The sequence below is a fragment of the Eptesicus fuscus genome, chromosome 19, assembly GCF_027574615.1.
Source record: "Eptesicus fuscus isolate TK198812 chromosome 19, DD_ASM_mEF_20220401, whole genome shotgun sequence".
Classification (NCBI taxonomy): domain Eukaryota; kingdom Metazoa; phylum Chordata; class Mammalia; order Chiroptera; family Vespertilionidae; genus Eptesicus; species Eptesicus fuscus.
In genome coordinates, this window is record NC_072491.1 from 1,047,527 (window position 1) to 1,075,000 (window position 27,474).

Below are 27,474 nucleotides of genomic sequence, written 5' to 3' on the forward strand. Positions count from 1 at the left end.
CAGCGGGATGGGCGGGTGGATGGACCGACAGCAGATGAATGGAGGGAAGTTACAGGGGGTTGTGCTTAAGCAACACAGGTGCCCGGGAGGGTGGGAGGGCGGGAGGAGGGGTGAGGGCAGTGGGAGTGGATGGAGGAGGCTGCAGGAGGAAGGGCCGGTGGATGGATGGACAGATGCCTGGAGAGACGGGTGGGGTGCTGGACAGAGGGTGGGCGGGTGGGTGGAGGATGGGCAGCACGGGTGGGTGCGTGGGTGGATGGATGGGTGGCGTGTGAGTGGCGGGCTGTGCGGATGGAAGGATGAAGCACGGACAGGTGGATGAGTGGGGTGAAGGTGGGTGGGTGATGGGCAGGTGAGTCAGAGGCCCAGGCCACAGAGCCCATCCGAGCGGGTCAGGGGTTGGTGGGGCTGGGAAGGGCCACGTGAGCTGCCCAGGTTGGGTCTGGCCAGTCTTGCCCCCTGGGGGGGGGAGGGGCTCCTGAGAGAAACTGAGGAAGAGTTTGGCCAAAGAGCCACAAGGAGGTGGGCCTGACAGGGAGGCGTCGCCTACCACTCACCCTGGGCAGCCGCCCCAGCCGGCCCCCCATCCTCACCCTCCAGCCGTCCCCCCATCCTCACCCTCCAGCCGGCCCCCCATCCTCACCCTCCAGCCATCCCCCCATCCTCACCCTCCAGCCGGCCCCCCATCCTCACCCTCCAGCCGTCCCCCCATCCTCACCCTCCAGCCGTCCCCCCCATCCTCACCCTCCAGCCGGCCCCCCATCCTCACCCTCCAGCCGTCCCCCCATCCTCACCCTCCAGCCGGCCCCCCATCCTCACCCTCCAGCCGTCCCCCCATCCTCACCCTCCAGCCGTCCCCCCATCCTCACCCTCCAGCCATCCCCCCCATCCTCACCCTCCAGCCGTCCCCCCATCCTCACCCTCCAGCCATCCCCCCCCGCACCCTCCAGCTGTCCCCCCATCCTCACCCTCCTGCCCCTCATCCTCACCCTCCAGCCGTCCCCCCCATCCTCACCCTCCAGCCGTCCCCCCCCCATCCTCACCCTCCAGCCGGCCCCCCATCCTCACCCTCCAGCCATCCCCCTCATCCTCACCCTCCAGCCCCCCATCCTCACCCTCCAGCCGTCCTCTGACGTGGTGGCAACAGGGACAGCCAGGCCCGTGTTTGGAGCTGATTTTCACAAGCTGGAGGGGATGGTCCCGTTGGCTGCTGCACCCCCACCTCAGAGCACCCACAGGCCCTCTTCTTCGGAGGGGCCTCTGGGGTGACCCCGGGTCTGGGAGGGATGGCTTTGGGGAAGTTGCTCCAGGGCCTTCTCTGCCCGGATGCGCCCGCCGCCCAGCCCCAAGCTTTCGTCACACACCTGTGGTCTCTCTGGATGCCAGGTCCTCGTGGCCGCTGCCTGCACGGCCGCCGCGGTGCGCGCGTCCCCTCTGAGCGCCCACCAAGGGCCTGCTGCCCAAGCCGACCTCCGGCCCAGGCGGCGGCTGCATCAGGGCCTCCTCGCTGTCACCCGCACGCATTGGTCACCATCACTGCGCCCTTCCTCGCCTGCACGGCCGCATCCTTCCTCCTTCCCTTCTCCCGTGACCACTCCATGGCCCCCAAGCCGGCCTCCACCACCATCAGGGTCACACCCTCACCCTCACTGTCAGCACCCCACCCACCACCAACGCCCTCGGGGGTGGGCGGGGGGCGGGCAACTCTAGTCACCCCAGCACCCAGGCCCATGGCTCCTCTCCTCATCGGGGGGAGCTCTGGCCGAACCAGGCCCTCCGCAGGCCAGCGTGTGCTGGGGTGTCCCGGGGGCTGGTCCGAAGGGCCATGGAGGCCCCACTGTGAGGCAGTCGGGGGCAGGGCAGGGCCCTTTCTCCCCTCCCTCCAGGAAAAGGGCTGTCTCCTCCCAGCCGGGGCTGGATCTGGAAGTGGCGTCCGTCCGTCCATCCACCCGTCCCCCCGCCCGTCCGGGGCGCCTCTGAGGCCCCACAGCGGCCGCCCACCTTCTTGGGCCCCATCCTCACTGCAGCTGCCCTAGAGGCCTGGTGTCCTCGCTGCACTAGCCGCTCGTGGCCACCAGGGGGCCCCTGACATTAGGCCACGAGCAGCGGCAAGGGTGCGGGCCGCTCTGAGTCAGGGTTTCTCTCTGCCTCTGCCAGGGGGGAGGGCAGCAGCCCGGCGGCGGGGGTGGGAGGCCAGGGCTCCTCCGAACAGGCCGCCGGGCAGGGTGGTGTCCCCCCACAGGGAGCTTCCCAGCAGGGCCCTGCCTTCCTCCTCCCTGATCGCTCCCCGACTTGCCTCTTTAAAGAAAATGGTCCCCTCCCCCCAGTTCCTGATCCAGAACCCTCTCTAGGAGGGGCAGAGAGGACCCCTGCCCCCATGCCCCTCCGGAGGGGAGGAGAAGGGTCAGCCGGGCCCCTGATCAGATGGAGGGCATTCTGTCGGTGACCCCACGCCCAGCTCCCGGCAGAATGCCGGAGCCCATCAGGGTCCCCGCACCTGCCGCAGCCGCAGGGTCCCTGCAGGGACAGGAGGGTCTCCACGGAGAGGGTTCGCAGGTTCCTCACAGCCCAGGCATGACAGGAACCTCGAACCCCGAACCAATGGCCATTTCCCTGAGATCTTCTACCAATTTACATCCACCGCCAGCCCCCTCCCTGCCCACCGACACTGTTCCGGCGGCCGACCTTCGTCACCGAGCCGTCTCCCACACGCTGGGGCCTGGCCACGGCCGGAGGACACCCAGGGCCCACGCTCCATGGGCAGGGAGGCTGGCGGGCCCCCGCTGGACATCAGCTCCCAGGACCTCCTCACCCAGCCCAGAGGGGCGGACGCTGGTCACCTTGAAGGCCTATTCATGGCCATAAGCCAAGCCCTGAACACAGTCATCAACTCAGCTGTGACCTCTAAGTGACTTTGAACCCATTAATCACTGACCCTGGTCACACCCTGAGCCCTGACCCTGGTCACACTCTGAGCCCTGACCCTGGTCACACGCTGAGCCCTGACCCTGGTCACACACTGAGCCCTGACCCTGGTCACACTCTGAGCCCTGACCCTGGTCACACCCTGAGCCCTGACCCTGGTCACACCCTGAGCCCTGACCCTGGTCACACACTGAGCCCTGATCCAGGTCACACTCTGAGCCCTGACCCTGGTCACACTCTGAGCCCTGACCCTGGTCACACTGAGCCCTGACCCAGGTCACACACTGAGCCCTGACCCTGGTCACACTGAGCCCTGACCCTGGTCACACTGACCCTGACCCTGGTCACACGCTGAGCCCTGACCCTGGTCACACACTGAGCCCTGACCCTGGTCACACCCTGAGCTCTGACCCTGGTCACACACTGAGCCCTGACCCTGGTCACACTCTGAGCCCTGACCCTGGTCACACTCTGAGCCCTGACCCTGGTCACACTGAGCCCTGACCCTGGTCACACACTGAGCCCTGACCCTGGTCACACTGAGCCCTGACCCTGGTCACACTGACCCTGACCCTGGTCACACCCTGAGCCCTGACCCTGGTCACATGCTGAGCCCTGACCCTGGTCACACCCTGAGCCCTGACCCTGGTCACACTCTGAGCCCTGACCCTGGTCACACTGACCCTGACCCTGGTCACACTCTGAGCCCTGACCCTGGTCACACTGACCCTGACCCTGGTCACAGGCCTGGCCCTCACCCTGGTCACACTCTGAGCCCTGACCCTGGTCACATGCTGAGCCCTGACCCTGGTCACACTCTGAGCTCTGACCCTGGTCACACTCTGAGCCCTGACCCCATGGCAGTTCCGGCGGCCGACCTTCGTCACCGAGCCGTCTCCCACACGCTGGGGCCTGGCCACGGCTGGAGGACACCCAGGGCCCACGCTCCATGGGCAGGGAGGCTGGCGGGCCCCCGCTGGACATCAGCTCCCAGGACCTCCTCACCCAGCCCAGAGCCCAGCTCTCAGTCCCAGGCTGTGTAGGCTCTGAGGCACCCTAAGGGATGGGAGACAGGAACGGGGGTGTGGGGGAGCCCAGGCTGGAGCAGCAGGAAGAGCCTCACAATTGTATTCCCAACCATTTTCCACGGGACCATCTCCTCAGGGAGGAGCGAGGGGGGAGGGGCTCTCTGAGGTCCCGTAGGGAGCCGCTGGTCTGGCCCAAGCTCCCGACTCCCGGGCCCTGGGACCGACGTGGAGTGAGGGTCCTTAGCATCCTTGACCCTTCCCGGGCCTCCAGCCTGGGGCGGGGCGGAGGGCACAGCGAGGTCCTGGCCACCACTCCGTGCCCTCTGCACCCGCAGGCAGCGGGGGGCAGCTGACCCACAGCCGGACAACTCACTGTGACGGGACCGGCCGCTCAGCTCCAGGCGGGACACGGCGCCCAGCGGAGCGAGGCTGCCCTGTGCCAGCTCTGCCCGCGGCACCCCTCGGCACCCCCTCGGCACCCCCTCGGCACCCCTCGGCACCCCCTCGGCACCCCCTCGGCACCCCCTCGGCACCCCTCGGCACCCCCTCGGCACCCCCTCGGCACCCCCTCGGCCCTCAGGCCCTCAGGCCCCAGCCTGTGGGAACGGGCGGGAGGGGAGAGAGGACCCCTCCAGCGCCTCTGGCTGACCACAGCCATGAAGGACCGACGAGGCTCAGAGCGCTCCCTCCTCCAGGAAGTCCCCCCTCCCACCTCCCTGTGTCCCGGGCACCTCACAGCGCCCTCAGCCCAGCCTCTCACCTTCCCGGTCCTGGGGCGATGCCTCAGCTCACTATTGAGCCGGTCACGTGGGGGACACCAGACAGGCTGTGGGAGGAAGAGGGGGACTCAGGACCGAGTGCTTTGAAGAGTTTAGGCCCCAGGAAAGTCTGGGAGGCGGGGAGAGACGCCTTTCACAGGCCCCGCCCAGGACCAGGGCCAGGGCCTGCTGAGACCCCCGCCGGTGCCTGCGTGCTGGGGCGGGTGCGTGGGTGCGTGGGCCTTCGCCCCGGCTCCCCTGGCCACGCGGGGCGCTGAGCGCTCGGCTGCTGGGAGCACAGGCCCGGGTTTATGTAACCGAGCGGCCCGCCCGCCCCCCGGGAGCGGAGGTTGGGTGGTTTCAGGCTATTTTCATCTGCTCTTCGCACAACTCGGGGTGAGAACCAGGCGTCAGCGGCGGGTTTCCTGACACCCCTGGGCCCGCAGGGAATGCAGGTCAGGGAGAGGCGCCGCGGGCTCCCGGCTGGGGCGCGGGGAACCCCTGGCTGTTCCAGGCCCCGCAGACTCGCAGCTGGACGCGGTCCCCTGACCCTCCCGCGGCCCTTGGGGACACACCAGCTCAGGGAGGGAGGTGACTCGTCCACAGTCACAGCCAGGGCAGGGCGGACACAGGCCTTGCCCCGTCCTCAAGATCCACAGGCAGCGGGAGGGGCCTATGGTGTGTGGAGACCCTGTCGGGCCTGGGGCTGCAGCGGGCACGTCCAGGCACCGTTTCCAGTCCCACAGCGTCCCGAGGGAGCCCGGCTCTGCTCACACGCTGGCCCACATCCCTGATCGCCGACGGAGCCCCGACCCTGGTCACATGCTGAGTCACTGACTGAGCCCTGATCCCTGGTCACTGACTGAGCCCTAATCCCTGGTCACTGACTGAGCCCTGAACCCTGATCACATGCTGAGCCCTAATCCCTGGTCACTGACTGAGCCCTGATCCCTGATCACATACCCATCCCTGACCTTGGTCACATACTGATCCCCATTCCTGATCACTGACTGAGCCCTGATCCATTGTCACTGACTGAGCCCTGACCCTCGTCACACCCTCATCAGACCCTGAGGATGGACATCAGTTGACCAGTTCCCATTCGCCCCTCTGATGGGGCCTGGCACCCTGCTCACACCAGGCCAGCCCCCCCCCCCCCCCCGACTGCCCTGGTTCCCGAGGCAGAGGCTGCCCCAGCGCCCCCCCCCAGCGCCCCCGCCAGGCCCTCCCTCTGGGCTTAGCAGGATGCCGGCGGCTCTGGGCGCTCCCAGTGGCGGGAGATTAAGCGTTTAATAAGCAGCCGGGAAAATCAATACGGACAATCAGAGGACTCAGGCAGCGGCAGAGCAGAGCCTGGAGGCCGCCCGCCGGCCCACTGCTTCCGCCTCACTCCCCACGGCGGCTCCTGGCACCCCTGGCCTCTCAGGTGCTCCTGGCCCCCACCCAGGCCCCTGCCAGGCCCCCCTAAGACAGGTGTGTCCCACATCATAGCCCTGTGCTCGGCATGGCCAGCCCCACAGAGGCACAGGGGTCCGCAGGGATCCCGGACGCCGCCTGGTCTCCAGGGGCCGCCACACCGTCCTCTCTGTCCCCAGCTCTCCTGGGGGGGGCGGGGGGGGGCCTGACCTGGGGGACGGTGGCCAGGCAGACACACATGCAGAGGGCAACAGATACACTACCTCCCCCCCCCCGGTTGCTCAGAGGGAGGTCTCCGGCCCTGGGGCCCACAGGCAGGTGACATTCTGGGGGTGACCCAGGGGCCCTCACTGCCTGAGGTCCGAGACCCCCCTCGGGGAGCATGGGCTGGGCCCATGGCCGCGGCCGAGGCAGCCCTGTGCGCCCCATGGCCCTCAGCGTGCCGGGGCTGCGACGCCCCTACAGGAGCGGTGGCCCCTACAGGACGGGTTCCAGTGAGGGGGCTCAAGGCCAGACCCCGGAAGGCCCCTAACCTGCCCGAGCTCGCCCCCTGCTGGGTGAGGTGATGACCCCGGGCCTCGGCGAGGGGCGACCTCTTTGTTCCTGCACCGGCCAGAGCAGGACGCCGGGGTGGGCCTGGGCCTGGGCCGGGGCGCACACACCGAACCCTGCCCCAGAGGGGACAGAGCGGGCGACGGCCCACAGGCAGCGTGGGAGGGGCCTCGAGTCCATCTCTCTGTGGACGAGCCCCCCCCAGCCACCTGCGCCCGCCCACCTGCAGGAGGCGCCCCTGCCCGAGGAGGGGCAGAGAGCACGGGACTGGGCGTCCTGGAGCCTGGCCGCGGTCCCTCTGAGTTCAGACCCTCAGCGCTGCTGAGATGACCTCTGACCTCCCCAGGTGTGAGCCAGTCTGTCCTGGGCTTGGCCGCCTTCAGGGGCTCCCCGTTTCCTCCCAGAGAAACCCCACCCCGACCCCAGCCTGGAGGCGCCACCTGCCTCACCCCTGCCCTCCTGCCCGGGAAGCCCCGCCTGCTGCCCTCCGTCTGGGACACCCGCTCCCTTTGGACTGTGTCACCTTCAGGCAGGACTCCTGTCCTCCCCGGAAGGGCGGGTGCGGGCGGTGGGGTCACCTCTCTCCCTGAAGCCCCAGTGCCATTGGTGGATGGAGAACCAGGGCCGCAAGGGCGCCCGAGAGAGGGAGGGAGGAGGGAGGGCGGGAGGGAAGGAGGAGTGATGGGACGCGCGGGAACAGATGCTGACATTCAAGACAATGAAGGGACGCTCGCGCCTCTATAAAGACATGTTGACATTTTGTGCGACAGAGACGTGGCGAGACCGCGGAGTCGAGGGCTGGCCTTCCTGCGCCTTCTCCTTCCTCCCCTGACCCCCACGGCCCTGTCCCTTCACTGCCTGCCTGCTCTGAACCCCAAGTACAGCAGGGCAGCCCAGCCCAGGCTGGGGTCTCCCAAAGGAGCAGAGGGAATCTGCATGTCATTTGCATATGATTTGCATTCCAGTCACAGGTGGCATCAGTCTTCCAGCTCCCGCAGCTGCTTCCTGGAACTGCAGCCTCCCAAGACCTGGCAAAGGTGTGGTTGCCGGGACGGCGAGCAGAGGGGGACCGCCTGGGAACGGCTTCACACAGCGATACAAACACGCAACGTTTGCTCAGCACTCTACAATTTACACAACAAAGCCAAATATTTAAAATTATTTTACTCTCCAAATGACATTGAAAAGGAGGAGGTCAGGGAGCCTAATTTCCTCCTTAAAGGCGGGGAAAGTGGGTCTTGATGATGCCCAGTCACCCGGCTCGGATCTGGGTCCTGCAAACCCTCGCCTGCTTTCCCCAGCTGACTGCCTGGGAGGCGTGGGTCTTCAGCACCAGCCCTTTGCCCAGAGCCTAAGGGGAGAAGGTGATGGGAGTGAGGGTGATGGTGGTGATGGTGATGATGGTGATGATGGTGATGGTGGTGATGGAGGTGGTGGTGGCGATGATAGTGATGAGAAAGGGGGTGATGGTGGTGGTGATGGTGATGATGGTGGTGGTGGTGATGGTGGTGGTGGTGGTGATGGTGATGGTGGTGATGGAGGTGGTGGTGGCGATGATAGTGATGAGAAAGGGGGTGATGGTGGTGGTGATGGTGATGATGGTGATGGTGGTGATGGAGGTGGTGGTGATGGTGGTGATGGTAATGATGGTGGAGGTGATGGTGGTGGTGATGATGGTGATAGTGGTGGTGATGGTGGTGGTGGTGGTGATGGAGGTGGTGGTGATGGTGGTGATGGTAATGATGGTGGAGGTGATGGTGGTGGTGGTAATGATGGTGGAGGTGATGGTGGTGGTGGTGATGATGGTGATAGTGGTGGTGATGGTGGTGGTGGTGGTGATGGATGTGGTGGTGATGATGGTGATGGAGGTGATGGTGGTGATGGTGATGGTGGTGGTGATGGTGGTGGTGGTGGTGATGGTCATGGTGGTGATGGAGGTGGTGGTGATGGAGGTGGTGGTGGCGATGATAGTGATGAGGATGGGGGTGGTGGCGGTGTTGCTCATGGTGAAGTTGGTGTGACAGTGGTGCCGTTGGTTCTGGTGATGACAGAGGTGACACTGATGATGATTAAGAGAATAGATCTGCCTGGTCTGGATGACTCACGGCTCCAGGAACAAGAGTCTGGTGGCTTTTCCTCGGTGCTTCCCGAGCCAGGGGCTGGCTGACGGGCCCTGTCCTTCTGCAGTGGCTCCTCCCACCCGCTCCAGCTGGAGCTCGGGGAGGGCGGGCGGTGGTCCCTCTCAGCACTGCCCCGTCCTGCTCTCCGGCAGCCCCTTCAGCTCGGCGGTCTGCTCCCCGGTCCGGGCGAGGCCGGGGCATCCTTATTTCAGCGTCCGTGTCAGCCTCTAGCTCAGGGCCGGGCCAGGCCTGCCTTCCCCAGCACCGTCTGAGAGGCCGGAATGAGTCCAGACGTGGAGAGACAGTAAGATGCGAGGTACAGCTCCTTAGACCCCCAACAACCCCCATTCCTCTGCGGCTTCCTTACCCCCCTCCTCGCCCCAGGGCGGACGCACCTGCTCCTGCCTCCTCCGCCCGCGTGCCGGCGCCAGGCTCACTGCGGCTCGCGGGCCCACGGCGGGGCCATGGCCTCTCCAGAGCGGACCTCCCAGGTCCCGGGTGCAGGCCCAGCCCCTCCCACACGGCGGCCGGCAGGGGGGCGGGAGGCCGGGTGACCGGTGGCCGGGAATGCAGCTCGGATGGAGACGCGCTGGTGAATGGCGGAACCTGCCTGCCAGACGGAATTGGGCACCTCGAGATTAAAAACACACATTTACCCTAACCGTCGGGGTGTTCGGGGGAAGATGAAAGGAAGGGGAGATGAAACATTACAAATTAGATAATTAAGGCGGCCGCGAGGAGCAGGAGGGTGCGCGAATCCCCAGGCCAATTCAGAGGGAAAGGAGTTACACGCCAAGAGGGAAGATAAACAGACAGCGACGCAGCCGCGCCGGCCGCCAGCTCCCATTAGCGTTCGTTCCGGGACTTGGCGGAGGGGGCGGCCTGGGCGTGGGGTGGGGACCAGGGCAGGGCTGGCCAGGCACAGGCGAGGCCCGCAGGGCCCCTGGCGACTTCGTAGCTGAGGCCCACTTTTCCTTTTTTTTTTTAAAAAAATATTTTTATTGATTTCAGAGAGGAAGGGAGAGGGAGGGAGAGAGATAGAAACATCAATGTTGAGAGAGAATCACTGATCGGCTGCCTCCTGCACGCCCCCTACTGGGATCGAGTCTGCAACCAGGGCATGTGCCCTGACCGGGAATCGAACCCGGGACCTTTCAGTCCGCAGGCCAACGCTCTATCCACTGAGCCGCACCAGCCAGGGCCTGAGACCCGCTTTTAGAGGCCGTCGATGGCGGCGGCCACACCATGTGATGTGACGGCGATGAGAAGAGGTGGGGCTGGCGGGGGCTGGTGGGGATGCGGGGCTGGGTCTGAGGAGGACACGGGGCCTCAGAAGAGGGGAAGGTGGGGCTGGCGGCGGGCGGGGCGGGATGATGCTGATGTCAGGTGGGTGGTGGGAATCCAGGGCATGTCTTCTGAGGGGGTAGGGGTGGGGGGTTGGGGGTGGGCAGGCTCAGCCTCAGCTCTGGTCCCCCAAGGTCATGGTGCCGGCGGCCAGTCCCTTTACTCCTGTCTGTGCGCCTCCAGGCCACCATCACACAGTCAGCCCCAGGCCAGGGTGGCTCAGTGGTGAGCTGGGTGTCGCTGGAGGACTTGATGGCTGGAGGGTGGGCGACAGGAGTGTGACTCGGAGAGGAGCCTGTGCTGGGGGGTGGGGGGGGGGGTACCCGGGCCTGACAGAGGCTCCCCTGTGGGCTCAGCCCAACCCAAGTCCAGGGCCCAGAGCCCAGCTACCCGGGTGGGTGTGGGGAGGAGGGGGCCTGGGCGCCCCAGGGCAGCCATGAGGATGTGGCAGGCTCAGCACACGCCCACGCCCACACACGCCCTGAATCTCAGCAGCTCGCCCTCCCGCGGTGCCCAGAGCGGGCAGGCGGAGATGTGGGTCACTAACGGGGCCACGGCTGGGGGGCTCCCCACCCCCCCGACCTCCTTAGTGCCCGCAGCCCTGGCACCTGAGGCCCCAGATTTAGACGCGTGAAGAACAGCTCCCCAGGCCTGAGGAGGTGGGCGGCGACTTCCCAACACCCCAGGAGAAAGGACGCGGGACTGCTCCCTGCTCCGCTCTCCCGCTCAGGGCGGGTCAGGGCCCAGCTGGGCCGGGGCTGCTGGGACTTCCCCTCCCCCAGCCTCACGAGGCCCTGCAGCCAGGCGGCCCCTCCCAGTGCAGTGGCACTGCACCCACCGCCAGGATGGGGGGGCTGCCTGACTCCCCGACAGCCGATCGGCCACCCGCCTCTGGGGTGCGGCACACCAGGTCCCAGGACGTCTGCGTGCCAACCTCCCACCTCCGGAAGCCACACTTCAGAAACTGAGGGGGTGGGCAGGGCACCCCCGGTCTGGCCGGGCCCTGGCTCACCATGTCCCCGGTGCTAGGAGAGTCGATGTCTTGGCGTGTGCCTGTGTGTGCAACCTATATTTGGCATGTGCCTGTGCATAACCCATGCATACATACATGCACATGTGGGTGCTGCTCATGTGCACCTGTGCACACACATGCATGCTCATATACATGTGTCTCACGCACACACACTAAGAATAGGGTTTCCTGTGTGTACACACAGACATATACATGCCTGTGCACACCACATATGTGCACGCATGTGCATCTACACATAGGCACCCACGGTCATGGACATCTGTATAAGCAAACACACCTGCCGTGCACACTGCATGCGAGTAGAAACACGCAAGCGGTGTGCAAGCCTCATGGGTGTAAGCGCACATGCACATGCCTGTCACATGTGTGCCTGTGTGTCTGTCACTGTGTCGGCTGGAGGGGAGGAGTGGCCGGTACGTGTGGGCGCCATGAGCAGCCTCGGGACCGTGTGAGGTCCCGCTGTGCTCTTCACGCCGGAAGGTGCGAGGCGCTGCCCGCGAATCTCCCGCGGGGCCGACGGAGGCCGCTGTGTCCTGGGGCTTAGCAGCCAGGGTCCCAGCCCCAGCCCGCCACGTCCACGCACACCGTGCCCAGCCCCCCCCCTCCCTGTGCCCCGCTCTGTCCTCAGGACCCGGCTGTCCCTGCCCTGCAGCTCCCTCTCCCCCATCTGTGGGAGCCTCAGCGCCCTGACCCGGAGCCGCTGCCCGGGGAGGGGGGCCGCCTGGCTGGCTGGAGAGTGTGGACGCGGTGCTCCAGGCTCCCGGTCGGCTCCCCTGGGCCCCCTGCTCTGCCCCGTCCTCGCCCAGCGGCGTCCGGGGGGCTCCCCTCGGAGGCGGGCGGCCCAGCACCCCCAGCCCTAGCCTGCCCCGCGCGGTCCTGTCTTGTCCCTCGGGTCCCAGGCGGCTGCCTGAGCTGGAAGTGGCCACGTGGCAGCAGGGAGGGCACCCCCGCCTCCCCCCCCCACCCCCCGCCTGACCCGCCGCCCACGCTGCCCTCCTCGCCTCGCCCCAGATCCTCAGCCCTGGGCGCCGTTCGCTCCTGGCCGTCAGGAGCCAAAGTGTCACTTAATCAATTAGCAAGTCCTTCCTCCCAGGAGGGGTCAGCACAGCCCGCTGGCGGCTGCCCGGCTGGCACCCGAGTCCGGCCTCCCGGTCACCCCCACCCGGGCCCGCCGGCTGGGACCCGGGAGGTTCCTGCCCTGGTTCCGCGCCCCCGGGCCCGCGGTGCCCTCTGAGGGTGCAGAGCGGTGCAGACCCGAGGAGAGGGCCAGGCTGGATTCAGACCCCCCCACTGGCCTCCGACGCCCCACCTGCACGGGGGCAAATGTCGGCACCTCACGGGCGCGGTGTGTGCGGCCCACAGCCCTGACCCTGACCCACAGCCGAGGTCACGCACAGTGGGTGCTCCATACACACCAGGCTCCGTCCTGGTTCGCTTTGGAGGCTGCCAGTCTAATGCGGGGGGGGGGGGGGGGGCTCTGCCCTCAGAGAGCCGATGGGGGACAGGGAACAGCAGGGGCGCAGGCAGAGAGGTGGGAGCCGGGGAAGCAACAGGAGGGGGGAGCGGTGCTGGGGGGCCCGGCATCACCGTCTGCCACGTCATCGTGACAAGGACACCCGTGCCTCTGAGGGCACCGGCCTGCACCCAACCGCCCACAGGAACGCGCCTACAGCCCGCCACCCGGGTCTGAGGCCCTCACCCCAGACGACGAAACCGGCTCACACGTGCAGCCCCCAGGGTTCCGTGTGTTCAACCACCTCCACAACCAGGAGCAGCTTCCTCACCCCCAGCTACGCCCCCCTCGGCTCCCCGTCCTGGTCACACCTTCCCCACCCCTGACCCTGGCCCTCACCCCTGACCCTGGTCACACCCTGAGCCCTGACCCTGGTCACACGCTGGGCCCTCACTCTGGTCACACCCTGAGCCCTGACCCTGGCCCTCACCCCTGACCCTGGTCACACCTTGAGCCCTGACCCTGGTCACATGCTGACCCCTGACCCTGGTCACACCCTGAGCCCTGACCTTGGTCACATGCTGATCCCTGACCCTGGTCACACACTGAGCCCTGACCCTGGTCACACACTGAGCCCTAACCCTGGTCACATGCTGACCCCTGACCCTGGTCACACCCTGAGCCCTGACCTTGGTCACATGCTGACCCCTGACCCTGGTCACACACTGAGCCCTGACCCTGGTCACACACTGACCCCTGACCCTGGTCACATGCTGAGCCCTGAGCCTGGTCACTCTGAGCCCTGGCCCTGGTCACACGCTGAACCCTGACCCTGGTCACACCCTGAGCCCTGACCCTGGTCACACGCTGAGCCCTGACCCTGGTCACACCCTGAGCCCTGACCCTGGTCACACGCTGAGCCCTGACCCTGGTCACACGCTGAGCCCTGACCCTGGTCACACCCTGAGCCCTGACCCTGGTCACACCCTGAGCCCTGACCCTGGTCACACCCTGAGCCCTGACCCTGGTCACACCCTGAGCCCTGACCCTGGTCACACTGACTCTGACCTCACTGCACAGCCCCTGGCACAGGTTTGGCTGCGGGGAGGCCTGGGGCGGAGACGCAGGGGTGGTGGTGGGACCCTGCTCCTGTCTCCAGCGGGAGAGGCAGAGCCCACACTGTGAAACGCTCACAGTGACTCACGCGGCTCCTCCTCACTTTATTTTTATCCCCATCCAGCCCTATAAATACAGAGATGATCACCAAATACAGTCAATATGCCCGGTGCCTCCCACCCCTGGCGCTGGCCACGGTCACCGGGGAGAGGCTGTGAGCAGCCAGAGGGGCAGCGCCACGGGGGGCGGGGGTGGCAGATTCCAGCCCAGATCCCACCCCCACTCTGGGACAGACCCCAGACCCCTCCCCCTTTCTTCTCGGTGCCTCTGGACTTGTTCACGGCTGAGAAATGGGTGGGGGCTGGGCGGAGGCTGCGTGTGGCCTCCCCACCCCAGAGCCCTGGGTCAAGGTCACCTGTGGGTGGGTGGGTGGGCGACAGGAGATAATGGCTCTTTGTTGGTCAGTGGTGTTGGGTGGGGCCATGCTTCTTTCACTGCGGAGGAACTGAGGCCCAGAGAGGTCGAGGGGCTTGCTCAGGGTCACACAGCAAGGAGGAGGAAGAGCCGGTTCCGACCAGGACAGATGCCCCTTCTCCGGGAAGGCTTTTCGACATCCCGGGAATAATGTCCTGCGTCCCCAGGCCTGACAGCGGAAGACAAGGCTGTTGAATGAACAAGTCACGGTGAACAGGATGAGGTCAGGTTTGGCGAGGAGGGGGAGGGGGACACCGAGCCAGGTAGCAGGCCCGGGTGGCCGGGTGGGCGTGAAGCTGCCTCCTCCCTCAGGGACGGAGGGCGGAGGATGGAGGGCGAGCAGCCTCTGCCATTTCCCGGGACGGTGGCCAACTCCTTCACCGGACAGGACCACACACGCCTTCCTTAGAGCCTGGCGCTGTGACTCCGCTGGTCTCCAACGGCTGGAGGCCAGACCCCCAGGGGGTGCGGAGCCGGGGCCGCCCCTCCCCAGCACGCACCGCCTCCTGACATGCCCCTGTGCGGTGATGAGCCCCCGGGCCACCCTCCCCCACAGCCCTCACCAGGTCTGTCAGCTCCTCCATGAAGCTCTGGAGAACAGCCCGGACACGGCATCACTGGTCAACATCACACAGCAAAACGGGCCGGTTTGTGGTTGGAACACAGGCCAGGTTACCGGGGGGCGGGGGGGGGGGGAACCCTGTGAAAAATAAGTCCCTGTCTCACTCCTCACTGCTCCTGAGGCCACACTGTGTGCCAGGCACCCCGCTGACCCCCGGGGGCGGCGGGGGGGGGGGCAAACACACAGACTGCCCTCGAGGAGCCCATCCCAGCGGGGAGCACCCACACCTGCATGGGCGGTGGTGCCGGGATGCACCCAGCGGCCCTGCCCACTGGGAGGGGCGGAAGCAGGGCCTTGCCTCCCTGCCTGGTGAGTCTGTGGGGGCACTTGGTCCAGGGCGCCCGGGGGCTGCCCGGCTCAGCCCGCCGTGGACATGGATTGGCGTGTGGTGACAATCCCGCGTCCGCCTTGGCCAAGGCGTGTGGGTCTGCCCCGCTGGAGCTCGGCAGGCCCCGCTGAGGGCGGCCAGCAGGTGTCAGAAGGCTGCCTGGACCTGGGCGAGGAGGAGGGTGTGGGGATGGCAGCAGCCAGGAGGCCCTCGGTCAGGGTGTGCGCCTCTCCTGCCCCAGGTGTGGCTCTTGGCTCCCCTGGGGGCTCGGAGACGAGCATGCGGGGTGCGAGCCCACGGGCACACAGGCCCCAGGCCCTTCCTCCGCTGTCACCAGGAGGGAGGGGCGCAGTCCTGGGGGGAGGGTGGCCCTGGGCTGGAGGCCCCCCAGGCAGAGCGGGGAGGGAGGGCGCCCTGTGCTGCAGCTGCGCGGAGGAGGGGCCGCCACTGAAGGTACTGGAGGCCTGGCTCGTGCCAACTTCACCTTCAAGGTCACCTCACCCCTGATGAGGAGAGACTGAGGCTGGGCCGTGACAGGAACCCGCCTGCTCCCAGGGCTGGGCGCTAGGGGAAGAGGGCTCAGAGGCCCAGCCGGCTGCCCTCCCAGGCCGTTTCCGGCTACAGGCGCGGGGCACTCTGGGACTTGTAGTCCCTCGTGCACTATGTCCCCGGCGCGTCCGCAGCTCGGACGGCCATTGGCTGACGCCTGGCGCCGGGGGGGCGTGGCCTCTCGGCGTTAGGCCTCACGGGCGGGGCCGACGCGTGCGGTTTGGGTGCCGGCCCCGCCCCCCGCGCCGCTCCTCCCGCCGGGAACGCACGGTGCGCGCCCGCGAGCTGCCCAGGCCCAGGTGAGGCGGCGGCGCGCGGCGAGGTGGGCGAGCAGGCCCGGAGGGCGCGCTGTCCAAGGCCGGGGAGGGTGGGAGTGGGGCGGAGGGGCAGTCGGCGGGGCGGGGACCCAGCCCAGGGCGCGTGCGTCGGGCTACCCCGCCCCCCCGCAGCGGGGTTGGAGGGCTCAGGGTGTCGGGGCGCCGGGCCACCCCCAGCCTCGGCCCCCCGCGCGGGAGCAGCCTTGGAGGGAGAGCCGGGCCCCGTGCGCTCCCCTCCGCGCCTCCCGCCCTCCTCCGTCTGGCTCTCTAGGTGGAGCTGCGGGCGGGGGCTGGGGCCTGGCGCCCCGGAGCCGCCGGGGGACTCGGCTTTGTGCCTCCGCCCGGGCGGCCTCCAGGGTCTCCCACGTCACACCGTGTCGCTGCCCTGGGACTCTGCGCCGTCCGGTGTGGTGGCCACTGGCCTCGCGGGGCGCGGGTGTGGGACTCTGGCCGCCGCCGCCGAAAGTCCCGCGCGCCGGGCTGCTGGGCGGGGCCTGCAGCCACCCAGCCGCACCTGCTCCTCCCCTCGGTTCGGTTCGGCCGAAGGAGAACCTTGGGGACTGCCGAGCTAAGAACAGCAGAAGCATCCCTCTGCTCTGTTAACCCTGATTGTTTTGTTCTGGTTGAAGAAAGCACAGGCTAACCCGGCTGGGAGTTGTGCGCCCCGGGACCTGGGAGTCAGCCTTGGACCTGGGAGTCAGCCTTGGAGCGCGGTCCATCCCCAGTCAAGAACCGCCTACTGTCCGGGAGAGATTAACAGCCTTGTTGCCCAAACAGTGGAGTCCCACCCCAGCCCCCACCCCCGCCCCCCTGGCCTGTCATTCCTGCTCCCGTGTAACCTCCCTCCTCCCACCCAGTAAGCAGCGGCTTGGGGTGCAGAGCGGATGCCTGTGGAGGGCCTGCCCCCCACGCTGCCCCAGGACTGGAATAAACGCTCATCTAGGAGTCACCCCGCTCCGTCTCTGCTCAGTTGGCTCGAATAGTGACAGGCGGCCGGACCCTGGTTTGCCCGGTTACACTTCCTCACCTGCCCGCTCCCATCGGAGCCGGCCCGGCTCCCTTTCCTGACCCGCCTCTCCCTGCTTGCGTCCTGCCTCAGGGCGTCTCCTGTCCAGTGTTTCATGTCCTGTCCGTGTCGCCCCATGCTGGTGTCTGCTTTATCTTCAGTCCCTGGGAAGCAGGCTTGGGAGTTCTGCACCCCAAGCGTGGACCAAGTGTTAGGGTGAAGGATACGGATGAAGTGTGTCGGTATTGGAGTGTTTCGGCCTCTTAAAGAAATACATTTTTATTGATTTCAGAGCGGAAGAGAGAGGGACAGAGAGACAAATGTCAATGATGAGAGAGAATCATTGATCGGCTGGCTGCCCCCTGCACGCTCCACACCAGGAATCGAACCGTGACCTTCTGCTTCATAGGCTGACGCTCAGCCACTGAGCCATGCCGGCTGGGCTGTTTCGGCCCATTTTAACAGTGCTTTCCCGTGGTGAGCCTCCCAGTTGTAAGTCCTTGGTACGAATCTGGCGCGGCAAATGCCTGCCAAGGCCAGTGTAGGTCAGGAGCCGCGTCGTGATTGCCAATGGCTGTGGGAGATGGGCAAACCCCGGGAGGCTTCCTGGAGGAAGCGGGGCCTTCGTCGGACCACCAACACTCTCTCCCTCTGTGGCCTGGACGCCCTGTGTCCAGGCAGCTCACCTGGGTGCGTGCTCCTCTGCAGGCCCTGCGTTGGGTGCCCAGGCACAGGAGCGCGTGGGCTTGGGGTGGGCAGGCGTGCCCAAGTCCTTCCCCGCCTCTCCTGCAGCGTGAAGGCCGGGGTCTGGCTCCTGCCTGTCACTCCAGCCACATCCTCCCCGACTGGCTTCATGGCCCCGGCAGAGCAGAAGTGCAGTTTCCTGCACACCCCATGTGTGTGTGTTTTTAAAAAAATATTTTTATTGGTTTCAGAGAGGAAGGGAGAGGGGGAGAGAGAGAGAAACATCAGTGATGAGAATCATTGATCGGCTGGCTGCCTCCTGCACGTCCCGACACGGGATGGAGCCCACAACCCAGGCACGTGCCCTGACCGGGAATCACACTGACCTCCTGGTTCATAGGTCAACGTTCAACCACTGGGCCATGTTGGCCGGGCACGTCCATGTGTGTCCTCACCAGCCTGAGTGCCGATGCCAGGCCCTCTGCTGGCAACGCCCTTGGACTCCCTGTCCCTGCCCGCTGGGGTGGGCGCACCCGCATTTATGCCCACGGCCCGCTCATCCTCCAGCTCTGCTCGTCTCTCCCGTGGCTCCTCCTCACCCTCCGCTCACGGGCCCAGCAGACGCTCAGGCAGCGCTGGGCGGTCGGCGGGAACCAGATGAATCCGAGAGGACTGCCCTCAGCGCCGGCGCACAGAGCCGACTTTCAAGAACATAATGAGTTCCAGCCGACAGCCTCCCGGGGAAACCGCGGGGAGCAGCCAGCGCAGCCAGCCCAGCCCTGCAGCCCGCACAGGCCTGCCCACAGGGGAAGATGAGCCAGCCAAGCCCTGGCCGCCCGGTCAGGTGCCCGACACCAGCCGAGCAGCCAGTGCCAGCCACCTGGGAGGCACTCCACATGCCCGGGGTGGGGTGGTGGCCTCTTGTCTGTGCCTCTGATTTCCCCGGGGAGAAGGATGGGCCCACCCTGACTGCGTTAGCGCCCTGGCATGGGAACAGGGAGCCCCCCCGTCCCCCATGCAGCATTGCAGCATCTTAGCCATAGGGTCCTGACCGATGTCCCTCATCAGCTCGTTCCCCGAGCCCCGACCTGCCTGATCCTGCAGCCACAGGGGAGGGGGAGTGGGAGGGGGAGGGGAGGGGTGATGTCATCGCCATTGCCAACACGGACACGGTGGCTCAGGGCCTTTGGAGACCTGGCTGGTGGGGCACGGGAGGCTGCCCGGGGCACAGCTGCCCTTGCTGAGCGACCCTTCGGCTCCCACGTGCTCTGCCCCGTGGAAGGGCGTGGCCTGCTCTGAGGGGGGTTAGCGGGAGGCAGGAGAGCTGACCTGGTGTCTGCCAGGCCCTCGCTAGGCCAGCAGGTCAGGGCTGAGTAACTTAACCCTTTGCACTCGCTTGCTTTTTTCTCGATTCCTTTATTCTAATGCTAACCGTGTCGAGTCACACTCGACATCCGAGTGCAAAAGGTTAACAGAGTCACGGCCCGTGGGGACCGGGCGGGATTTGCACCCAGCGCTCCGGCCCCGGCATCCCCGCTCTGCTGCTCCCGGAGGCCCGGCTGGGAGAGCGTGCACCGGGGAAGGTGCCGTGAGTCCGAGGACGTCGGTCACTGCTTTAGACTCACTCCCGGCCTCTCCCCTCGGGGATGGCTCCTCACGGAGAGCCCAGGCCGAGGGCGAGGGAGGCCGCCGGCCCGGAGTGTTTCCCACGGAGAGGCGGGCTGGTCCCCGGGGAGGCGGCCGTGTGCCCGGGGAGGCCGGGTGGCGGTGGGTGGCAAAGCTCACCCGGGGGCTGTGGCTGGCTCTCCCTGACTCGTGGGGCGGTGTCTGGTCACCGAGTCAAGCAGTTGGGGGTTTGGGGCCGGGTGCCATGCTCAGGCATTCGCCTGTCCACATCAGTCTGTCCTGTCTGCCAAGCCAGACCCTGGGTGTGGTCTGGGGTGCAGGCCGAGCCTACACTGACCGGGAAGCTGGGCATGGGGGTGCGGGTGGTGGTGAAGCAGGCGGGGTGTCCTCTGGGGCAGATGGGGCGTCCGGTTTCCTCAGGGCACTGGCAGCGGCGGTGCCCCCTGCCTGGCCCGGCACCTTTGGCTGCCCTCCACCTCCACGGGGCCCGTGTCCATCCCGCCAAGTCCTCGGCAGGGACGTCTTTTCAAAACCCGCAGCCCAGATCCCTCTCCCACGCCCAACAGCCCAGCGGCCTCTTCCTGGGCGTGGCTGCCCGGAGCCCGGGGCTGGGAGCTGCGCCAATGAGCTGGCTCACCCTCCGCCTCCCTCCGCCGGTGCCCACTGCCCAGCACTGACCCGAGGGCGGGGGCGGGGAGGAGGGTCTCCTGCTGTCTGTTCCGGGTCCGGAAAGCCTTCAGTTGCCGGGCGGACACTCTGTCCCCGTCTCTCACCCTTCACGGTCCTGCTCTCCTTGCCAAGGGCAGCTCTGTGCTCGCTCCCCGCTGTGCCCCGGGCGCCGCCTCCTCCCTGGCTGACCTGCGGGCCGTGTCCTGGCTGCCCGAGCGCCCTGGGTGTCAGCTCTCTGCCCCCACCTAGCACCCTGCCTGCCGGTCTTGCTGGCCCCAGTCCTTCCGTGTCGCCGGGAGGGCCGCAGACTCGCAGCCTCACACGCAGGTCCCTCGTGGCGTTGTCGTGGTCTGTGTTGGGCTCCCGTGTACTCCACCTGGGCCCCTGAGTCTTTTCTGTCCCTGTGGCCCGGGGACAGGAAGAGCACACAGTAGGTGCTCAGTACGCACTGCGGGGGCTCCGGCTTGCAGTTGGAAAGGGCTGTTGCTCAGCCAGCAGCACTGTTTGCTGGGCCTTTGAGGGGCTGGGCACCTCCACAGCCCAGGTGCCCGCAGAGGTGAGGGGCACTGCCCGCACGGTGGGCGGGGCCTGAGCAGGTGCTCCGAGCAAAAGGGAGCTGGCCCTGGACTCTGCACTGTGGGAGGAGGGGCTCCCGGGCCTGCAGCTCACTCTTCGGGCTCCAGGTTGGAGAGCTGGCCGGGCAGGCGGGGACGTGTGGGGACCCTGACAGAGCAGGGCTGGGAGCAGAGCCCCAAGGCCACCCTTCCCGCGGCCCCCGTCCTCCTCCAGGGCCCGTGCGGGGAGGCGGGGCCTGCTGGCTGGCCTCCCTCTGGTCCCCGTGTTCCAGGGGAGGTGCCTGGGAGGTCAGTCAGGTTGATGATGACCTTTGCCCCCCAGCAGCCTCAGCACCGCTGGTGTCTTTGTTATTGGGTTTAACGCTTCGAGATGCCTGTCCGCTGACGTGCAGTGTCAATAACCCCAGCCACCCCGTGTCCCCTGGACCGTGTCCCCATGGTGTCTGCAAAGTGAAGTTCAAGTTCACCCGGGACGCCCTCGGGGCCGTCAGAATGCAGGCTGTCCGTCTGCAGGCCCCGCCCTGGTGCCCTCATAGCCACGCCCACTGCAGGATGCTGTCTGCACAGCCGGCTAACGTGTACCCTCGGGGACGGCGTGGCCGTGGCAGGGTTCCCGCCTATTTCTCAAGGTCATCACGTACCGTAGCTCATTCTCATTACCAGTCCCGTTCCAGGGTGTGGACCGGCCGCACGTGAGCCTGCGGCGTCCTGTTGGGTCCCTTATCCGGCCTCCCAGATCCACACGGGTACACGCATCCCCACGCACAGCCCGCCACGTGCGGGTCAGCCGCATGCAGAGTGCACTTTGTCTCCTTTCCTCTCCCACGCCACGTCACAGCACGTTCCTACGCCCTCGTGTTACTCCTGTGGCCAAAACCAAACGACCGGAGATCTTTCTAGATCAGCAGGAGCGCGGCTCTTTTTCTTGGACGAGAGAGCCGGTCGGGTGTGCGTGTGAGGGTCGGTTTCCCGGTCCTGTGGGTGGAAGTGCAGGTGGTTTCCATGTTTGCCACGTGCGGAGAGAGCAGCCTGGCTCCACGCCTCGGTGCTGCGGGCCACGGGGACGCTCTCCTGCTGGGACCACACGCCCAGCTGCCCCCGAGGGACGCGCCCGTCACCCGGGCGTGGCCCAGCTTCCCACCGGCACCCGCCTCTCCTTCACGGTGAATGAATTTGAGGTCTTGTTTTTAAAGAATATATTTTGATTTCAGAGAGGAAGAGAGAGACAGAAACGTCAGTGATGAGAGAGCATCGTTGATCGGCTGCCTCCTGCACGCCCCCCACTGGGGATCGAGCTGTGATCTCCTGGTTCGTAGGTCGACACTGGACCTCTGAGCCACGCCGCCGGGCCGAGGCCTGCCCTCTGCGGCCCCGTCTGGGGACAGCTCCGCGGCCTCTCGCGGGGTTTCCGAGTTCTCACCACGGGTGGGCGTCGGGCGGGGGGTCACAGAAGTGGGCCGTGTCCTGGGCGCCTGGCGCCAGGAGGCCTCGACGGTGGCTGTTCATCGCCAGTGACGTCGGCTGAGGTGGCGTCTGCCAGGCGTCTCCTCTGCGGTGGCTGCTTTCCGCTTGTAACTGACAAGCCCCCGGGGACGGAGCGGAGGCTGTGACTCTCCGGTTACTCACCGGCGCCCACTCCCTGCCCCGCGGGCTCTGCCTGCGTCAGCTGCTGTGTGAGGGTCGCGCTCCTCCCTGAGGCCGGTCTCTGCTCCGAGGGGCCGCCCGCTCCCCCGTCTTCCTCACCTGTGACGCTGCGGACTCGGTGCTCATGGCCGGGGGGGCGATGGTTCTTCCTCTCCCTGTGGGCGATCCTGCTGGATTGCCCGGGTCAGCCCCTGGCACTCTCCCGCGGGCCCGTGCGCGTCCGAGAGGTCCCGTCCCTCGAGCACGCCCTCCCTCTTCCTGGGACAGAAAGTTCTAGGCTCCCTCCTGGGGCCCTGACCCCCTCCTGGGAGCAGCCTGCTCCGAGCTCCTGTGTCCCCGGGTCTGTGTGCTGGGGCGCGTCCTGCTGTGGGCGTCGCAGCGTCTGAGGGGACAGAGCGGCGAGGCAGTGCAGCCGCCCACACGCAGCTGGTGCGAGCGGGTGTGCCTGGTGGTCACGCGTGGCCACGCCTGCCCCGTCTGTGCGAGATGTAACTGAGTCACACACGTGCCTCCGGGCTCCACTGACGGGGAGGAGAGGGGAGGGGGAAGGGAGGGGAGGGGAGAGGAGGCAGAGGGGAGGGGGGACTGTACGGAGCCAGGAGCATGTGGTCCCCTCTCCGTGGCTCCTGGTCCAGGGGGAGGACCAGTGTGAGGCGGACCTGAGACCGGGGTGCCTGGTGTGGGGGGCGCTGTGGAGGGAGCAGGGAGGAGGGAGGGGCCGGGGCAGGGCGGCCGCGGCCCGGGGTCCTGTCTGTCTGTCTCCTGCCTTGGGCTAAGTCAGTGCCCTCTCTGAGTCTCCGAAAGCTGGGCTTCCAGCTGGGTGAGGGCATGCCTCTGCCCACACCCCACACCCCGGACTCCTGGAAGGTGTGCGTCATCGTCGTGGGGTCCCTGTGACCCCGATCCTGTCCCAGACATCTTTTCCACTTGGCACAGCTGCCTGGGCGCCAGGTGTGACCAGGATGTGACCTTCACCCCGAGTTTCCAAGGCGCCCACCCCCAGGTCATAGTGTGTGACTGAAGCGTGTTGGTGGGTGCGGGTGGCTGGCCGTGGAGGGCGCTCTGGGCCCAGGTGGCCTCGGTGCAGCCTGTGGGCTTCTCAACGACTGAGACTGACCTGGGGCAGGTGCCCGCTCCCCGGGGCAGGTGCCCGCTCCCCGGGGCAGGTGCCCGCTCCCCGGGGCAGGTGCCCGCTCCCCGGGGCAGGTGTCCGCTCCCCGGGGCAGGTGCCCTCTCTCCGGGGCAGGTGCCCGCTCCCCGGGGCAGGTGTCCGCTCCCCGGGGCAGGTGCCCGCTCCCCGGGGCAGGTGTCCGCACCCCGGGCCAGGTGTCCTCTCCCTGGGGCAGGGGTCGGCGCCCTGGGGCAGGTGGCCGGGCGGCTGGGTGGTGCGTCACCGGGAACAGCGCGGACCGGATGGGCTGGGCGCCGTGCCCTCCTGCCCGCCCTGGGAGCTGCTGTCTCTAAGCAACACAGCCCAGGCCCCTGCCTCCCAGGGCCCAGGTGGGGTTGGAGCCGGGCTGGGCCGGGCCCAGGCGGTCGCTGCAGGGCACTTCCCTGAGGGTGCCAGGCCTGGAGGGAATGCAGTGAACACGGCGCCCAGCTGGCTGTGGGGCGTGGGAGCAAGCCGCCGGTCACCGTCCTGGTCTCGGAAGGACAGGAGGGCTGACCCCCAGGCCCTGTCCCATCCGGCCCTGGCCCTGGCGCCCCGTCCGGGCCCCTCGAGGCAGGGGCTCTGTGCCGGCGAGGGCGGTGCTGCTGGCCCAGGCCCCTCGCGCCCTCTGCCGCCCTGTGCTCAGGTCCGGCGGCCCGGGGACGGCGGCTCCCTCCCCTGTGGGGACGGTGCCAGGGACAGCAGGCGCCAGCCGGGGGCACGAGGCCGGAGGAGGCGGGCAGCCGGGGCGGCCACGGAAGCCGCGCAGTAGGAGGGTTCCTGGGAGCGACATTGTGCCTGTGACTGTGTCCGGAGCGTGGGGCGGTCGGGCCGCTCCTGGCACCCAGATGGCCTGGCTCTGCGTGGCTCCCGCCGCCTTGGCTGCGGCCCCTCCCCCGCCCGGCCGCTGCAGCGCCTCGCCTGCCAGTGGGACAGAGGTGAGGGCCCGGGCATGACCTGGCTGGGGCGGGGGGTGAGGGGGCAGCTGGAAGCAGAGGGCGAGGCCCGGGCACAGGGCGCGGGGGGCTGGGGTCCGGCTGCCCGTGGCTCCTGGTGGTCTCCCAGGGGCTCCTCTTCCCTCCGGCCCCTCCGGCCCCTCCGGCCGCGGCAGCTGGGGGCTGTGTGCTGAGCAGACACGGCCGCCCACCCGGTGAGGTTGCAAGTCGGGGTGTGCATGCCCACGCCCCGGCACCCCAGCGCAGTTTCGGGTGGCGTCCTCGCCCAGGTGGGGGCTCCTCCCAGCCCCGCACACGCGGGACCTCGGGGTGAAAGGAACCGGTGCTTTCTCGCGCCGTCAGCTGTGTCCCCGGAGGGCGTCGTGTTCTCTGTGCTTTTCAGCAACAACCCCAGCCCTCCCCCCACGTCGCCCTCCTCCCTCCACGCCCAGGGCCCTTGCCTCGCTCCTTGGGAGGTCTCTCTGGAACCTTCTGTCGCCCCGCCCGGCCGGCTGCCCCCTGGCTGGGCAGAGCCTCCGCCCGCCCTCAGCGCCTCCTGCTCAGGCAGCCGCGGCTCCGCTTCCCGGAAGGTCCCACCTGAGGGCTGTCCGGCCCGGCCTCCTGGTGCGGAGCCGCTGGCCCGGCCGGCCGTCGGGCGGTCCCATCCCGGGTCCAGAGGTCTCGCCTGGTGCCGCCCCGGCCACCGCTCCTGGTCCCGTCACGCTCGGGCGTCCCGGGCTGGCACGTGGGGCTCCTCGCCGAGCCTGGTTTCGCTGCTGGCCTCTGTGTCTCCTTTCGGGGACGTGTCACCCACCTCCCTTCCCCCCGAGGCAGCAGGTGGCCGAGGGGGCCCAGCCCCTGTGGAGGGTCCCGGGGGTCTCAGGAGCCGGAGCCAGGCGGCGGCTTGTTCAGTGGAGAGCAGGGCGCGGGGCCGGGTGGGGCGGTGTCTGAGGGTCCCGCGGGGGTGGGGGTGGGGGGCTGTTCCAGGGTCTCCGCACCAGACCTCGGGCAGGAGGGGAGCTGAGTGGCGGGCAGGGGCCGGCCGGGGTGGGGACGCAGCGGTGTGGGGCGGGGCGGGTGGCAGGCAGTGGGCGCCCTGAGCACTAACCCCCCCCATTCCCCCCACCCCGTTTCCTCCAGCCCCGAGGAGGCGGCCGCCCCCGGGAAGATGTCCTACGGATCCATCACCGGCGGCGGCGGGCTGGGGAGCCGGGGCCCTTTCGGGGGACCCTCACGACAGGGCTACCAGCCCCTAGGTACGGAGAGCGGGGGGGGGGGGCGGGGGGGGCAGTTCCCGTTTGGCTGTGCCCTCACGGCGCCCACTCAGGCCCCCGCCCCCGGGCCTGTCGGGGAACCTGTGGTTCGCTTCCTTCTGTGGCTGCTTTTGCTCTGTGTGCGGCTCCCAGTGCGTGTGTGTGTGTGTGTGTGTGTGTGTGTGTGCGCGCGCGCGCGCGTGTGTGGTGTGGGGGGGTGAGTGTGAGGTGTGTGTGTGTGAGGTGTGTGTGTGTGTGAGTGTGAGGTGTGGTGGGGGATGAGGTGTGTGTGTGTGGTGTGGCGGGGTGAGTGTGAGGTGTGTGTGTGTGAGGTGCGTGTGTGTGTGCGCGCGTGTGTGTGCGTGTGTGTGTGTGAGGTGTGTGTGTAAAGTGGGGGATGAGGTGTGTGTGTTTGTGCGTGTGTGTGTGTGTGAGGTGGGGAATGAGGTGTGTGTGTTTGTGCGTGTACAGGTGAGGTGTGTGTGAGGTGTGTGTGTGAGGTGGGGGATGAGGTGTGTGTGTGTGTGTGTGTGAGGTGTGGGGGGGTGAGTGTAGGCGTGTGCGGTTCCGTGGGGATCTGGCTTCTCGTGTCTCTGGCGTGTGCCTGGCGGAGGGGCTGCTGGCGGAGGTCCCCGAGGTGTGGCCTCGCTTCTCCCCTGCGCTCAGCGCTGCACGGGCAGGGGCTCCGTCCCCATCTCTCCCCCCCCCCACCCAGGGGCCGGCTGGGAAGGGGGGCCTGGGCCTCCAGCTCTGAACCGCCCACGCTCCGTGGTGCTGGGCCCGCGGGCATGCGGTGAACGTCCTCCCCCCCCCCCCCCCCGCCCGTCTCCTCGCAGCCACCCAGCTGGACCCGAGGGACCTGCAGGGGCTGTTCCAGGAGGCGGCGGCCGGTGTCTCCCGCATCAGCGCCAGCGGTGAGTGCCCGCCCGGCCTGCCCGGGGCCCAGCGTGCATTCGGGGCTGAGGGGACGGGGGTGTGTGTGTGTGTGTGTGTGTGTGTGTGTGTGCCCGTGGCCTCTCCCCCGACTGGACCGCCCTGCAGCCCGGCTCAGGGTCTCCAGATGGAGCACCGGCGGGTCAGCGGCCCCCTCCCGACCCCCCTCCTGGCCCCCCTCCCGGCCCCCCTCCCGACCCCCCTCCCGACCCCCCTCCCGACCCCCCTCCCGGCCCCCCTCCTGGCCCCCCTCCTGGCCCCCCTCCCGGCCCCCCTCCCGGCCCCCCTCCCGACCCCCCTCCCGGCCCCCCTCCCGACCCCCCTCCTGGCCCCCCTCCCGACCCCCCTCCCGACCCCCTCCCGGCCCCCCTCCCGACCCCCCTCCCGGCCCCGTGTGCTCCACACGTGCACGTGCCCCTGCGGCAGGTGCCCCGCCCTGCAGGCCCGAGTGACCTGGACGCGTCCTGGGAGGCAGTGCCTCAGAGCCCCTCGGTGGCCGCGGCCGGCGCCCTGGTCACTGGGCTGGGGTGGGGGTGAGAGTCACGTCCCCGAGGCTCCCGCAGACCTGGGACCGTGCGGGAGGGGGTGTCTGCCTCGGGCCAGGAGCGCCGCAGGCAGAGGAGGAGAGCGGGGAGCGGGAGAAGCCCCCTCCTCAGACTCAGGGCGGGGCCCCTGCCGAGGCCTGACCGAGCGAGCAAGCTGGGCTGGTGCTGGGCCAGCGGGAGGCCCCGCCCTGCTGCCCCGTGTCCTGGCAGGTGCTCGGTCACGGACGTCTCCCGGCCTGGCCACCGTGTCCTCGGCTGCCGGCTGCCTCTTGGGGGGTGGGGCCCACACCCTGGAGTTGGGCATCCCTGGTGGGGGGACCTCTGTCCTCACCCGGTCCCCTTCTCTGCAGCGACCTCCTTGGAGCAGGGCCTCCGGTCCCTGGGGACGCCGAGGGACACCCAGGAGCTGCGGGACAGCC

General features: G+C 68.0%; 1 protein-coding gene, 1 long non-coding RNA gene and 1 other non-coding gene across 8 annotated transcripts in view; 1 reads left to right on the forward strand and 2 right to left on the reverse strand.

Moving 5' to 3' along the window:
• Nucleotides 1-9,922: 9,922 nt before the first annotated feature.
• Nucleotides 9,923-10,001, reverse strand: TRNAR-GCG (transfer RNA arginine (anticodon GCG)). The gene has a single exon. It is a non-coding gene; the product is annotated as a tRNA-Arg (tRNA).
• Nucleotides 10,002-13,829: 3,828 nt separating this feature from the next.
• On the reverse strand, nt 13,830-14,896 carry LOC114228082 (uncharacterized). The gene is made up of 2 exons (XR_008554568.1): nt 14,783-14,896; nt 13,830-14,407 (listed from the first exon to the last, which is right to left on the reverse strand). It is a non-coding gene; the product is annotated as an uncharacterized LOC114228082 (long non-coding RNA).
• Nucleotides 14,897-15,924: 1,028 nt separating this feature from the next.
• Nucleotides 15,925-27,474, forward strand: part of TSNARE1 (t-SNARE domain containing 1) — a 41,004-nt gene continuing 29,454 nt past the window's right edge. For 5 of the 6 annotated variants that reach the window (XM_054708641.1, XM_054708640.1, XM_054708646.1 and 2 more), the window contains exons 1-4: nt 15,925-16,017; nt 25,465-25,580; nt 26,414-26,491; nt 27,406-27,474. The exon at nt 27,406-27,474 is cut by the window's right edge and continues 1 nt beyond it. In XM_054708641.1, coding sequence (XP_054564616.1) covers nt 25,493-25,580; nt 26,414-26,491; nt 27,406-27,474 — 235 coding nt within the window. In that variant the 5' untranslated portion in view covers nt 15,925-16,017; nt 25,465-25,492. Of the gene's footprint in view, nt 16,041-25,464; nt 25,581-26,413; nt 26,492-27,405 lie in introns of all 6 variants that reach the window. The other variant, XM_054708642.1, reaches the window with a different exon arrangement.